Source organism: Excalfactoria chinensis, chromosome 5, assembly GCF_039878825.1.
Source record: "Excalfactoria chinensis isolate bCotChi1 chromosome 5, bCotChi1.hap2, whole genome shotgun sequence".
Lineage (NCBI taxonomy): Eukaryota > Metazoa > Chordata > Aves > Galliformes > Phasianidae > Excalfactoria > Excalfactoria chinensis.
In genome coordinates this window covers 50711023-50725772 of record NC_092829.1, presented here as the reverse complement: position 1 = coordinate 50725772, position 14750 = coordinate 50711023, and the positions used below count along the sequence as shown (strand labels likewise).

The window sequence follows — 14750 nt, the reverse complement described above, 5'->3', positions numbered from 1 at the left end:
TCAGCATTTGTTATTGCCGAGCGTGTTAGCTTGCTGGATAATAAATGACTTCATTCACTGCAGCGGTGAGGACACTATTAAAAATTAACTCTGGCAAATGGTCTTGCATATTTTTCAGACAGAGGCAGACAAGGGAGAAGAGTTGAGGAGTGCTGTTGAAATCCAGTTTGCAGAAAGGGCAAGTGTTGAGTTTTTATTAAAGGAGTTATAAGTGCTGTTGTTGGCAATTGATGATCAAAATTCCAGGAGTTGAAGGATCTTTGTAAGGTTAAAAACAATCCGAATAGAGAAGATGCAATAGGCATATTGTAGGGGAGGTCAAAGAGTAAGATAAATGTGGATTACTTTTTTGAAGTGTCATGTTTTACTTGTTTGCAGACATAAATTATTTTATTACTTGGATGTTATTACCACACAAACGAAAAATGAACTTTCGCTTCAAGTGTTGCACCACGTTCTCACGAAACCACACTTAGAACCATATACAATCCACAGTAGCATGCAGAGTATATTTACTGAAATGGAGAACTTGCATTAGAAATTGGAGGGACTAAAGCAGCTTGCAGATAGATCCCTCACTTTCCTGGCTTCTCTTGTCTCCAGCACCCACACGGTATCCATCAGATTGTCTCAAGACAATCCCTCCCAGGCTGCATTTTAAGTAAACGCAGGGCTTAGGCAAGATGCCAACCTGCTAGGCTCAGAGCAGGGAGTTCTGCCTGTGTGCGCCCTCCCACTCCCACTGCCTGCATGCTGAAATCCAGTGCAGGGGAGCTCAGCTTTCAGCTCAGCAAAAAATCACTCAGTGATCCTTTGCTCCCTTTGTGTCACTCAGAGAAAGGGATGTGATCTGAAGCCTGCTGGCGCTGATACTAATGATCGCACTGATGACAGAATGCGCCTCTTGTTCTGAGAGCAGAAAAATAAACTTCAAGTCCATCACTAAACCTCATTCAGATGGCTTTGATATAGCAGCAAGCAGCATGCTCCATCCTGAGCCCAGGGTTCCCAGAACATAGAAGAGCTCAGTCCGTAGATGGCTTGATATCCATGGGGAGGCTGGAGGGTAACATAAGCTACATTGCCAGGTGCAGTGACTGTGCAGGCAGATCTGCCTGCTGGCTGCCACGCTTCTCCCAGACGCATTTCACAGTTGCTGATATAGTCTGCGCTGTGATCTGATAGCACCTATTGAAGGGCCAAGGGGTGCTCTATGTGTACCAAATCACCTCCTGTCTTTGTGTGCCTCAGGTATTTGTAACCGTTAGGCTTCAGCAGATACATTGTGCAGGGAAGATGCTACAAAGTTTCTGCATAAGCAGGGTTGAAAATTTCCTGGCTGAAGGCACTCAGTTATTTCTGTGCCCAAGTTGGTAACTTTTCCTACTCTAATCTCTTTCCTTACCTGTGGTATTGCAGTGGCCATGGTACTTGTGCAGCTTCAGCATCTGCCTTCCACAGAGCTAGCATCATGAGATGCTTCCATTCTCATTTCTGTTTTCTGCTGCAGGGATCTTCACAGTGGAATATTCATCTCAGGAACTAGGAGTTTCTGATAAATCACTGCGGGGATTTACCCCAGGGTCTCTTCTACAGTGTTTCAAGTAAAGGGGATGCTGGGATGGAGTGCTTAGCTAACAGAGGAGTTACTGCAGAGTTCACAGCCAAAGAACTGATCTGCAAGCAAAGCTGAAGGCCCCACAGCAGACAGCATGTCACATCCACTGCTGTGTGCTGTATCCTTGAAAGCAGACTGTCAGGTGGGGAGTTGGAGGTAGGTGTGAGATTTGCACGGACTGTGGTGTGCTCTATGGTTCGATACTCTGAAATACCACCTGAGCAATTGTCTTTCTCTCACCTGGTGTGCTGAAATATGTAACAGAGCTAACTTGTACTGACAGGGTATGAAAAGTAAAGGAGCATACCAATAATCCATCTTCTGTCAGCACTAATCTAACTTAGCTGCTGGAATAACAAAGTACGCAGTCCTTTTTCTAAGCACACATTATGCAAAATCAGAGCCAGGGCTGTAAGGAGGACATTTGGAATTCAAGTCTCTCCTGTCATTTTTACAACATGGAAACATCCTTCCCTCTTTATGAGCGTAGGCTTCCTTCTGCTTGCTAGCATTGACAGGGAAGTTATGCAATTCGGTGACCCAAATACAGATGAATTCCTAAGCTTTCCAAAAAGACTTCCAATGGGAAAGGGAAGGCGAGATCCTTACATTTTAGGGAAAATCTCAGCAGGGGATGGTGGTGGGTTGCCTTACTTTTCATTTCTGTGAAGCTCTTGCCGGACTGAGATTTGGCCTGTGCGCTACAGAATGGAAAGCAGAAGCAGATGTGTAGAGTCAAGGGTTCCTTTGACAGAGCAAATAGGAAGCCCAACCATTTTTGTCTTTGCCCAATTCATTCATTGCAGCCCGAATCGAGCACAAATCACCCAGTAGACAACAGAGCTGAAATGCCCCCAGGGAGCATTGGGAATGGCATTTAAGGCAAAATAAACACTCTGCCTCTTCCTATGTGAGGATAGAGAGCTATGTCCCCTCAGATACAAACACTGCTCCTAGGGTGAAAAAGGTGTGTGTGGGAATGCTTAGGGAGGGTATGCAGGGTTTGCTCCAGCCCAAATGCAGCCTGCAGAGCTGCCTGACAGCAAATCTACATGCTGGTTTCCTCCCTACGCTACTGTACACTATGTCCTGGGACTTGTGAAGTATTTTTGTCAAAGCTCTAGTTTGTAGTGTGGCTTCTAGCAGTGCTTTTGAGAGTGATGGCTGAAAGCCTGGGTGTACATGAGTTGCATGCAGAGTAAGCTCAGAACTGTGCAAAGTAATGCAAACAAGCAGCGTAATTGCCTGCAGATTGGTGCTTTGAACTGATTAATTTTTTTGAAAGGTCCAGTTCCTCCACTGTTTCACACTGCATGTTGTCACTTACACTGATGGCAAGTGAATATAAACTGGCACCTTTCTGATTTGGTGGTGTTTTGCGGTGGCTTTGCACTAGCACAAAAAGCAAGCACACGCTGCAAAGCTGCTGCTTCACTGCTTGAAGACAGCTCAATGAATTTCACAGCTAATGTCTGCATGGCAAAGCAGAACTATAAACACGGTGAGTTCACAAGTTTTCCTTGCACTGCTGAGAAGAAGTGCTGCTCCTGAAAAACTACAGCAAAACAGACATCGACCTTAACTTCTTTCCAACACCAGTTCATTTTTCTCTTAGTATAATGTTGGAAACAAAGTTGTAACTCGGTCACTGACCGTGGAATTAGTCCCAGAAGAAATGCAAAGACCACCAACAATGTGGACCAGGTGTGAATTATAAATAGCATCAACAAGAGGCCTTCGGTGTCCCAAGTGCATTAACTCCACAGCCAGCAGTATTCCTTTTATATTTTTACTGTGAGCCAACCATCTTTAAGCCATCTCAGTAAGACCATCTCTTGCTTGGGATTTGTGAACAGTGGAGACCCTAACTTAAATGAAACCCCTCTAGTAGTGCTACAGTTGTTACAAGATCAGGTTTTGTAACAACCAATTCTTTAGCTAAAATGATTGTCTATATGCTGTAGGGTGGCTCTATATGTGTCCTGTGCAGTGGGACATAGTCTGGAAGAGCAGATATGTGCAGATAGCAACCCTGGGCTTCTCAGTGCTGGAAATAGTTTGTCACAGAAGAGGAGAAAGGTAGATGTCCTTGAAGAGAAACACAAAACAACAATCTTTATTTTATACCCAGACATTTCAAGTTACCATTGACTCATCTTGAGTCATGAATGATGTAAGCAAGAGAGTTCAAGCATGTTTTTTTCCAGGCTCTCAGTATATATATATTTCATATTAAGAAAATTTTGTTTCCCTCTTCCTAAAATGGGGCAGGAGAGAAATCTTCTCCTTATTCATTTATTTATTTATTTACAAATCTTAGTTACAACTAAGACAGAATTAGGAGATAAGCCCTGCTGGAATTAGGATGTTATGACTTGTCATTTCAAGTGTTAATGCAGTGCCCCACTTCACTTATGTTACTTCATGTTGTTCACTCTGATCAGTTGCCTCAACCACACATTAACAGCCATTTCTGGGTAGAGTCACTTTGTCACAAGCCAAATTCTGTCTTTCTAAAACGATTATGCAAAGGGAGGAAAGAATCCTCTAGCCGGGCATTGGCATTGGGGATTGCTTGAACATAAGTGGAATTCCACTGGTGTTTCTTCATTTCAGCAGAGCTGAACCTGCTCAAGGCTTAGGTTAATGAGACATCCCCACAGTACAAACCAGCAGCACCACATTTGAAGCTTTCTGTAAGCTTCCCTTTTCTCTATGAAACCATCCTCCATGGGAAGGTGCAGCTTGCTGCCTTTTATCTCTTTCCAGTCAGTAGTGGGGACAAAGAAAACTCACAACTGCCAATGTTTCACTGTGAGTTAAAATGCTCAAAAAATTTAGTTACTTTTTTTTTTTCTTTAGGTCCAGTTCAGCTTGAAAAGATCCAGCTTTGTATGAAATGCCATATGTTGCCTGACGAAGCTTTCCTTTAAGGTTGTACTTTATGAATTCACGTAAGCCTGTGAAAAGGAGCAAAAAACAAATGCTTGGATCTGGTGAGTCAGAGAAAATGGTTTTTAACTGGATCATCTCACTGCCCTTTCTTTTCATGCCAGATGCAGTTACAGCCAAATCAATTAAATTCACAGATTTCTGTCTTCCTCTGGATCTTTGGATCAGTTCTAACTCCCACCCAGCCTCATTCATTGCTTTTGATGATGGTATCCTGAGCACCTGCTCTGGGCAAAACTGTTCTTTCATCATCTTACAAATGCAGTGACTTCAAGCATGTGAAATCAAGAAGTTAATACTGTAACTGATGCTTCAAACAAGGGCCTTTCCAGGGGCCTGGGCTGAGTTTTCAAAAATGCCATGGTAATTTCTAGTTCTTGTTCAACACCAGAATTACCAAAGGTAGAAAGTGTTCTGCCATACAATAACATGAGAGAATGGTCCAGCAGAGCAGCTGTCTGAATTGGGGAAGTCAGAAACACAGTTTAAATTACTTAATTTTGATTTTCGCCCTGCATAAAACAGTAGTGAATATATTTGTTCTGCATTAAATACTTGGAATAATAAGCTTTTGGAGGCACAGCTTTTACCATACCTGATGTATTTCACTTGTTATGCGTTTGCTTCATTGACACCTTTTTTGATACAAAGTATGGATCAAATCAAATTGAAGATCAAATCAGAACGGGGCAAGCCTGAAGATAATCCAAGTATGGACTAACAAGCAAATTGCCATTCCTCTGCTTTCAATCCAAATGTACAACACAGTGGCAGTGGTAGGATGGGTAATGAAAACTGAATACACAGAAATGGAAGTTATCCAGGGAGAAAGCAAACTTTCAGGAGTTTAATACACTTTAATTTGGCACTTAGTACATTAAATGTTTTGAAACAAATTTTAACTGAAAGCCTAATTAAAGACAATGGAAAACATGACAGGAGTTTCCCAAAGGTGGATTACAGCCACCCCTTGTAAGGGGGTTGGTAGGGAGAAAAGATGGTGTTGAAATGGAAAACAGCTGAGAGTGTGCAGTGAGAGCTGTTCTGGGCAATACTCATCCCCGTTTCTGTTAGTGCCCTTTGGAAAAAAACACTGAAATATGCTAATGATGTTTGATAATGGTTAAACCACATCACCAGAGCTGGAAAAAAGGGACAGAGTGATAAGAACAGAATAAAACAAAAGCGATACAAAGTGCAAGGCCACACACTTACTTACGTACTGAAGTGGGGACTCCCACTCCCCCAGACGGGACAAAACCAGAGAGAAGCCTCATCTTAACAGCTTATATTTACAGATGACTGTGGGAGATGACCAGTTCGATGTGACCTTGATAACTCCATCTGCGAAGATGCCAGACTTGGCATTTCCAGCAAGTTAAGATAGTATATATTCTACCATATGAGACACGTGGAGTAAAGGATGCTATTCTGGTCACCTACCTTCAAGGAAAAAAAAAGCTAGAAAAGAAAATCCAGGATGATAATAAAAATGGTGAGATTGCCTTTTATCATAGAAGATTTTGAGTTTGGCTTGTATGACTTAGCAATATAAATGTCAAGATGAGATGAGAGTGGGCCCTATAAATATATCAGAAAAACAAATATCAGACAGGGGTTATTTTTAGCTGGAAAATATTTTGGCAAAAGAACAGATAGGTATAAACTAGCAATAAATATTTGTAGTCTATAAATTAGAAGATCCGTAACCATCAGAGAGAGGCTATTAAGAGAAGAAAGTAGAGAATGGCAGGTATCTAAGTGACTTTGATGTGGTTACCTGCAATAGAGTTGGATCCCCTAACCAGGAAGCCCCTTCTGATCCTGGTTTTCTGAGGTGTAGTGCAGTGGTATTCCTAAATGTTAATTGTACAAGTATCAACAGCAGCTGGCACTTAATTAATAATATTTATTAGTAGGTAGGGTGCCTGGTTGTTGTTTGGGCACGCTGTGACTGGATGAAGCCACAAGGACAGCTGTATCTCTTCTTTGGAAGACCCCAAAAGAACAGCATGTCTGACCAAGCTTGGTTTTCAGAGAAAGTTTTGCCTGATCCCTGTTCATTTGCATTGCATCAATATAACTAATCCAGTCTAACCTGTTCTAGTTCGTGGCACTCCTGAGATGGCGAGATCAAAATCAGGTCCCACATCTCTGAACGGGTACGCCATTCGTTAATACCTCAGTTTAACAGTTTTAAACATCTCGTGGCAAAACTGCGGTGTAACTGCTATAAAGCTTCATGTATGTACAACGTGATTCCTGGATAGAGATCACTTTAGCTCCACAGTTATTAATTCACAGGTTTCTCTCTGACCTTAGCTCAGCTCTGGGAGCGGTGCCAGAACAATTACAGTAACTCTGAGCAGCGCAGGCATAAAGCTCCTGTATTTACTCTGAAATTGTGCCAGGTTTTCTCTGGCTCACTGATGGAAAGATGCATTTCTTCTTTGATTAGTTTCAAATAGTTCAGCCTGGGTTGGCTATAATAAGGTTATTTCAGCAAAAAAAACGGAGGAGAAATAAGCTACCATGCAGAGGTGTGCATACACTACATAGTAGCTGTGTAGATAACCTTAAGGAAATGCAAGCCAAGGACTGGGAAAGCAAGTCAAGGTGACTTAAAGCTAGTTATCCAGAAAGTAAGTGGCAGAGCTGGGAGTGAAATTCAAGGGGAATATGCTTTGCTTGGTGTTGTTTTCATTGAGTTGTGCTGTCTTCCTGGAGCACGCTGAGGCCCACCTTCTTCCTTCCTGCAAAGGTAGGGCAGCTGGAAGGCAGTGACACCAGGTGAAGCTGAGCATGCTCATCACTTGGGAAACCCAGGCCCCTGGTGATCTCCTCTGACGTAAACTGACAGTCAGACCCTGCAAAAGGGGAGGCAACACATTTCCTGATCTGTGGTTTAGAGTAGTGTTTTCCAGACCCTGGAATGAATTTCATCTTGTTGCAAAGGAAATGATGATGCAGCCCTCCAGCAGCTGCTGTGCTCCAGCATCCTTGCAAAGTTACAGTACATATTTTGTGGGTGTATGTGTGTATGCAAGCTGCATATTCAAAACTCCCATTTTTCCTAACATCAGACAGGCCTCCAGGTCTCTCCTCCAGACCCACTTTCCTGTCCCCAAAAGAAATAGTGCTAAGTGATGAATCTGAAAGATAAGGTAACTGTTGTCTTTGAATAGGCAAATCTAATTGATGAACGCATGAATCTGATGATGGAATTAACCTGATTTAATTAATTACTCCCTCTTGGTGGAGCTGTGAAAACTGACCGTAGTGTGCTTTAGTCTTCCAGTTTTTAAAATCAATCGCATTAAGGGAAAGCAAACATGTTTGGTTTGGAGAATGGAGGGGCTGTTATGCGGTCAGTTTATATGGCTCTGCAGATGCCTGGTGAGCTGTTGAGCTCCAGAAAGAGAATGCTGTTTGCTGGCCTGTCTGTGCAGGGGGTGTACCTAGCAGCGATGGCTCCGTGTCTTCATGCCCAAGCTCTTAGTTCAGCAAAAACAAACCACCTTGCCTAACATAGAGGGGATGAAGATTTGCTTCAGAAAGTGTATGGGAGCTGTTGGGTCACAGCCTGAGCCGCTGATTAAGCACCTGGGGAAAGGACCTCGTCAGCCCTGGGAGCACAGGTGAAGGCAATTAGGTGGGATCACAGGTGAGGTCAGCTGCATGGCCACTCCTAGACCTCATTTAAGGGCTGACTGCTGCTGGAGAAGGCTTTGGAGCTTTTTCTGTAAGCCTGGATCCTTGGAGATCTTTGGAGATGGGTGAGTGCCTTTACTTTTCCTTTGAAATACCACCCCATCCACTCTAGTCCCTTTGCTGTTACTCTCCTGTGTCGTCTTTCCATCAAGTTAATCTCTCCCACTGTATCAGGAGGTCAGTGGAACATTCAGATGGCACTCTTGGGGATGCCCCAGAAAATTCTAACCTTCTGAAATTGCTGAGTATTATTTATTTATACCAGGGGTTGAACAGTGAAAAAGAACTGGGCTGATGCCATAGTGCTCTCCAACAAGAGGTGGTGAATGGGGCAAGCACAGCATACTGTTGCTCATGCAGCCACGTGGTGAGCCAGAAGTGCAAGGTCTGCTCTCGTTGCTAACAAAGCTGTATCGCCTCTGCCTCTCCCTCTGCTCCACTGTCTCCTGCACAGCTCTCGCCTTGCCCTGCAGCCATCCTCAGGGCTCCATCCAGCCAGGATCCCTCGCTCTTAGGAACACGGAGAGCTCTCTCTCCTCCAGCACCCATCGTGCCGCAGTCGGTCGCCAGCCGGCGGGCACGGCGCGTTGCGGTGGGGCGGAGCGGTAAAGGGAGACTGGGGCTGCCCCGTGGCGGCGGCCGTTGCCGGGTAACTGGGGCCTCCCCAGCCGCCGGTGGGAGCCGTTCGGGGCCGGTGGCGGCCGATTTCTGCTGCTGGGAGCCTCTTTTCGTTCTCCGGTCCCTCGCAGGGAGCAGCTGGTGGCAGCCCGGAGGCTCCTGCGCGTTTGTAGGTGTTGTGGGCACCGCATCAGCGGGAGATTGCCTGTCCTGAGCAATCCCAACAGCCCGACTTGTCTTGGTCATGCACCCAGCCTGCACCATTCTCGTGGAAAAGACTCCATTACTTCACCATGTGAATGCTCCTGTTGGTCTCAGAGTTTTCCATCCTGACCAAAATTTTCTGGTGAGTATGGAAGCGTGTTAATTAAAAGTATTTTTAACCTTTTCCCCTTGTAACGTAGCCTCAGCTAATTCTTAAAGCCCATTGAACGACTACTGAGTAAATAACTGTTCAGCAAATGCCTTGTTTTTGCCTTTATGTAGATACTTCTATATCAGTCTTCCATGCACTTGTGTTTTCCTTTGGGAACTGCTTTAGTTATGCTTCTGTTTGGCTCTTCTAGGCTGTACTGCTGCTCTACACCTGTTTGAAAGGAGAGATTGTGGTGAGGTGGGGGGCTTTTCCCCCAGGTAACAGTAGTAGGATAAAAGGGAATGGCCTCAAGCTGTGCCAGAGGAGGTCCAGGTTTCTTCTCCAACAGGCTACCCAAGGAGGTGGTGCAGTCACCGTCCCTGGAGGTATACAAGGAAAGGATGGATGTGGCACTGAGGGTCATGGTGCGGATGGGCTTGAGGGTTGAGCTTGGCAAGCTTGGAATCTTTTCCAACATTAAACGTTCTGTGATTCTACATGTACTGATACATCTTTAAGGTCTGTTGATCTTGAGCTTGTGCTGTTACAGCTGATGAAGAAATACTTTCTGATTGTGGAATGCTCAGAGTCCATGGGGGTTTCATTTGAAGTCTTCGTTCTTACTGCTTTTTATTTAAGCAGGATATGGAGCAATCAAACAAGGTGTTGCACTGTGAGCAAATGCATCACTGAAGATAAATGGGGATGAATGACCAGTGAATGAAAATTTCTCCAGCAGAAGGATGGAAAGCAGAAGGGGAAGAACAGCAGCACTGCTGAAAGAAAAGGTAAAGTAATTGAAAAGGCACAAGTGGCTCAGATGTTTCAGATCTGTTTGTTGTGGTTTGGTCCAATTTAAAGAATTTGCATAAAGCACTTCAGTTTAAAAAAAAAAAACACAGCATTCAGACAGAGTTGCTGTCATTAATAGGTCAGAAAAAAGCATAATAAAAAGCCTATGTGTTCTTTCTCCTGGCTTCAACACTGAGAATGTGGGTAGCAAGATGGAGCTGCAGACAATGTATGCCAGTACTCATGCAAAGCAGTGTAAGAGCCATGGGTGCCTTGGGCTTCTCTGCTGGCTACATAGTGAAGAATAGAAACTGGTGTCTCCTCTGTCCCACGATATTCCTGGAGCTCTTGTCTCAGGAGATCTGATAAATGGATACATCCATCTGTGACAGTTTGCTAGTCCAGTTGTGTGCTGCTGTCAGTGGAACAGAGAACACTGGTCTCTATCTGTGGCCTGTGATGTCACAACTTGCTTTACCTCAGCTCTAGGGACCTGGTTCCGCATGAAAACAGGGTTCAGATGTGATATGAGACCAAATGTGAGTTAGCACCAAACTAGATTGATTTAACCTTATTAGTGTCTGTGCATTCTTATACAACTGGAAGTCCTCAGGGTCGTGGTAAAAGAAATGTGCTTACTTTCCAAGTGTGAAGTAGTATACAATTTAATTCTACTAAATAGTATCGTTATTTAATGTATCACACATCTGGAATTGCCAGATTTGTTACTAGTTGGAACAGTTCAATATTTATTCAGGATGAATTATGAATAAGTAATTTTTAAGTTGGAAAGCTCATGAGCTTCTCACAGAAATGAATATGTAACTTTAATTTGCCAATGAAGTGGCATTGGTATCCCTTCTGCAGATTCCTAAGCTGTGAGCAAAACGTACTTTGTATCAGTTGGGCCACAAGTACCTGCTGTAGTACAAACCAGAAGGCCCGGTTTGTGAAGATGGATGCAATAAAGGCTAATTTATCCATTCTTGAAGATGGCTGATGTGGGCCATCCAAAGCAACATTATCAGATATGAAAAACACAAATTCCAAGAGCCTTCCTTCTTTCATTGCAGTATCTCATATAGTGAGCTATTTGAAATGTAACGCCGTTTTATCCTATAGTTTTTGCATCGTGGGTTTTTGTTTAATCTTTTTCAGCAATGTTAGAACTCAATGCTTTGATTTCTATTTTTATTATTATTATTATTTTATGGGGCTAACATAAGTAATGTTTGTGTGTGTTTTTATTTTAGTAGAGAATCCATCCAAATTCAGAGCAATGAACATGGGGGGGAAGGGGTTTGTGGGGAAGTATATAGAATGAAGGGCTTTAAATAGATTATTGCTTCCTGGGAAAGACAAGCTGCTGTGGTAGTTCTCTGAGAGTATCATCTCACCGCTGGTAGGAATATGTTAAAACTCTTTAAAAAAGAAAAGTGAATTGAAAACAGTATAAATTCATTTACTTTCTCTGTGCCCATATCTTGAATCTTCTGTGCAGTTCTGACCATCCTGGAAAGTAAATGTCAGAACTGAAATTGTTTCCATGAAATGGAACAAAGATGAAAGAGGCAAAATAAAATGAGATTCCTCAGCTAGAGGAAGAGATGGAAAAGAGATGATGCAAAAGAAAGGTATAAATTAATGAATGCATGAATGCTGTAGGCAGATGGATGGATTGTCCATAAATGCATCCAACCATTTTCACCTCATTTCTGATTTTAGCCATCACAACAACCTATGGCAGTGACTTGTACAATTTAACCCAATACCTTGCAGAAGTACATCTTCCCCTTTTCAAAAACTGCTTCCTGATAATACTTTTCTATTGGGTAGTACCACTGCTTGTCTTAAGACCTGACAAATAATTGATTCCTTACTTATCAATCATGGCTGTCAAACACAACACACCTTTTGGCTCAGGATATTACTAAGTAGCAGGTTGCCAGAAATGAGGACAGTGTGTCAGAGGAAGGATTGCTTTGAACTATTCTGTTTCTGATCCTGTTTTTTAAGTATCTGTTTCTGCCTGCAGTAGCGAGCTGGCCATCTGCCTTGACCCAGCACGACAGTCACAACACAACCTATGTAGTAGTGTAAAGTGATTTCATAGGGTACTTTTCACTGTAAGTTGTCAGGCCTTGCTAAAATCTTGGGATTATTTATTACTAAACAAGCTCCTGTGCACTGTTTGGTATTTTCCTACAAGTTAAACCAGGACTAGTCTCTTTAATCAGTATATCCCATGAGAGCAACACGCTGGAAGTTAGGACCATCCCAGCACTGAAAATGACTTTCCAAATGGCTTTGCAGGCCATGGAATCTCTTGGTTCAAATGGCTTAATTATCTAATAGAGTGGACTGAAAATTGTTGGAGGGGGACAACAGAGCACTTTGAAATGCAGAAATGCTTTATGTGGTGCATTTTCATTCTGTGTAGAAGTTTGGATTTCAAAAGGCTTATAAATGTAGTGCAGCAGTAGTCCATTTCTTAAATGGAATCTGGGAATGCTTCTGAATGGTGATTATTAAAAATGCTTTGAATCCAAAAATGCTGAGCTTTTCTTTTCTGCAGCTTTAGGCTGTGGCATAATTCTGGGTCCATGAGTTAGAACAGTTTGAGAATGAGCAGCAATATTTTAAGCTTGGTTCCTGGTACTGCATTCACCTGTGCAGACAGGCACTGGTGGATGTATCTCTGAGATCTGTGTCACAGGAAACATAGCAGCATTTTTATTCTAACAAATGGAGAAAGCCTGCAAGGACTTTAGGAAAAAATGGAGAATGTGTTTTTACGCTGGTTTCTCTCTGACAGCTTACTCATCTTCATAAGGATGTGGGAGAGGATCAACTGGTGTGAATATATCTTGCTTTAAGGTCCAGACAAAGGCCACAAGGCTAGTTTAAGAGCATTTATGTAAGAGGAGAAGGTTGGTTTGTTTTTGGCTTTTGTTTGTGGTACTTGCGTGTGACAGGAAAGGACGATTAGGGCAACTCCTAAAGCAGAACCTAAGTTTGCAATGACTGGGGATACTTCCATTTAATAGCCTCCCCTGTCTTTGCAGCAACTGACACCACCTTGTATATGATTTTTTTAATTGAGTGAAATTTTATGTCTATACAGGGCATAAAAAATGATGCTGCTGAATTCTTTTTTATTCCTTCCCCTAAAATAGGGTTTCATCCTGCTTCTGACTTTCTGAATCTATGTTGCAGGCTACACACAGGGACAGTATTGTTTGCTTTCCTGGATGGTAAATAAACATCTTAAGAGGAGTGTTTCCTGAAGGTCATCTTTCTTCTAATGTACTCAGGCTTGAAATACAGACTGGTTGAAGGATGTACAGTGCTCTTCTCAAGCTCTGAGAACTGTCTGGCTGCCTTTCTTTAGTCCAGCTCAAAGTATGCTGGGTTTTGTATTTTTAAGTCTTCTCGGTCAAATCAGGAACTAAAGAAGAAACAATTTGGATAACTGATGATTTGATATGAGCCCTTAACTATGGGACTTCAACCACATCTCATTTAGTATGTGTTTATGAAGAGCAGAAATCTTTAGCATGGTTGTAGACTGCATCTCATAGAGGTGTAGTGAAGAGGAAATACTTGTTTTGAGGTCCTCTTCAAAATGTCTATGTTAATATTTAAGTGATATCGGTGGATGCTTCAACTGTTCAATAAAAGGGTAGATGTGGCTCTGGGGGGCATACTTAGCAAGCATGTTTGATGGCTGGACTAGAGGACGTTGGTGCTCTTCTCTAACCTTAATGATTCTTTAATTCTTTCTTGGATTAGCCAGGTGATGAACTTTGTTCTTGTATAATCCTCCTGTTCACTATATGGAAAGTTATTTATGCAAATAAGTCTTTTTCAGGATTAGGGCCTTAAAACTGTGGTGTTGAGTTAGATTTTCTTTTTTAGGCTTAGAGAACATGTAGCACATGAATGGGTGCCTGTGACAAGAGGAGAGTTTATCTCGTTAGTATTCTTAACTGCAAGCACTGATCTTAAAATACTATTGTCTTTACAAAACCTCACTGGGTTTTGTGTCCTCAGAGCATCATGGCTATCTAACATGACTGGTATCTACAGTTCAAAGAAACTGCTGAGTGCTTACTTGTAATATGAGAGTGCTAGTCCTTTTAAGTGCTAGAAAGGTGAATGACCTGGTTGATTTTTTAGAAAGAGTAATTGCTTGGGTTAATTGTCTTTTAAAGATTACAGAATATGCAATAGATATTAGGACAACCGGTGGAGTATTAAGCATAAGATCAAACCTTAATTCATTCAGAGAGTGTGTACTTACCTACATATTCTATCTTCTGAAATAAAGAGAATATTGGAAGTAAGATCCAAAGAGAAAAGAATATTAAGTGTTTTCTTACAGAAGACTTCATTAAGCTGGTGCTATAGTTTAAATTAATATCTGTACCTTGGGAATAGTTGGAAAGAATAATGTTACAGATGAATACTTCTTATTTTAACAAAGCTGAACTTATAATGTTGAGGACTGCTTTAAAATATACTTTCCCCCATCTTTGGCTCTAGGGATATCTGTTACATTTAAGGTAGTAGCACGTGAGATTTTGGGGCAGCAAATTCACAGTCACCCTGCAGGTGTGTTTTCCTATAACTTTCATTGCTCATATAGTATTGCTCATGTAGTATTGCCATGTACTACTGCTTGCTTTTCTCTTCTTATGTTTG

At 42.3% G+C, this 14750-nt stretch overlaps 1 protein-coding gene across 1 annotated transcript in view; it reads left to right on the top strand.

The window, feature by feature from the left end:
• Window positions 1-6710: 6710 nt before the first annotated feature.
• LRRC56 (leucine rich repeat containing 56) overlaps window positions 6711-14750 on the top strand; it is a 53803-nt gene continuing 45763 nt past the window's right edge. Inside the window, exons 1-2 of the mRNA XM_072337530.1 lie at window positions 6711-9245; window positions 9897-10042. Of these exons, the coding sequence (XP_072193631.1) occupies window positions 9998-10042 (45 nt within the window). The 5' untranslated portion in view covers window positions 6711-9245; window positions 9897-9997. The remainder of the gene's footprint in view (window positions 9246-9896; window positions 10043-14750) is intronic.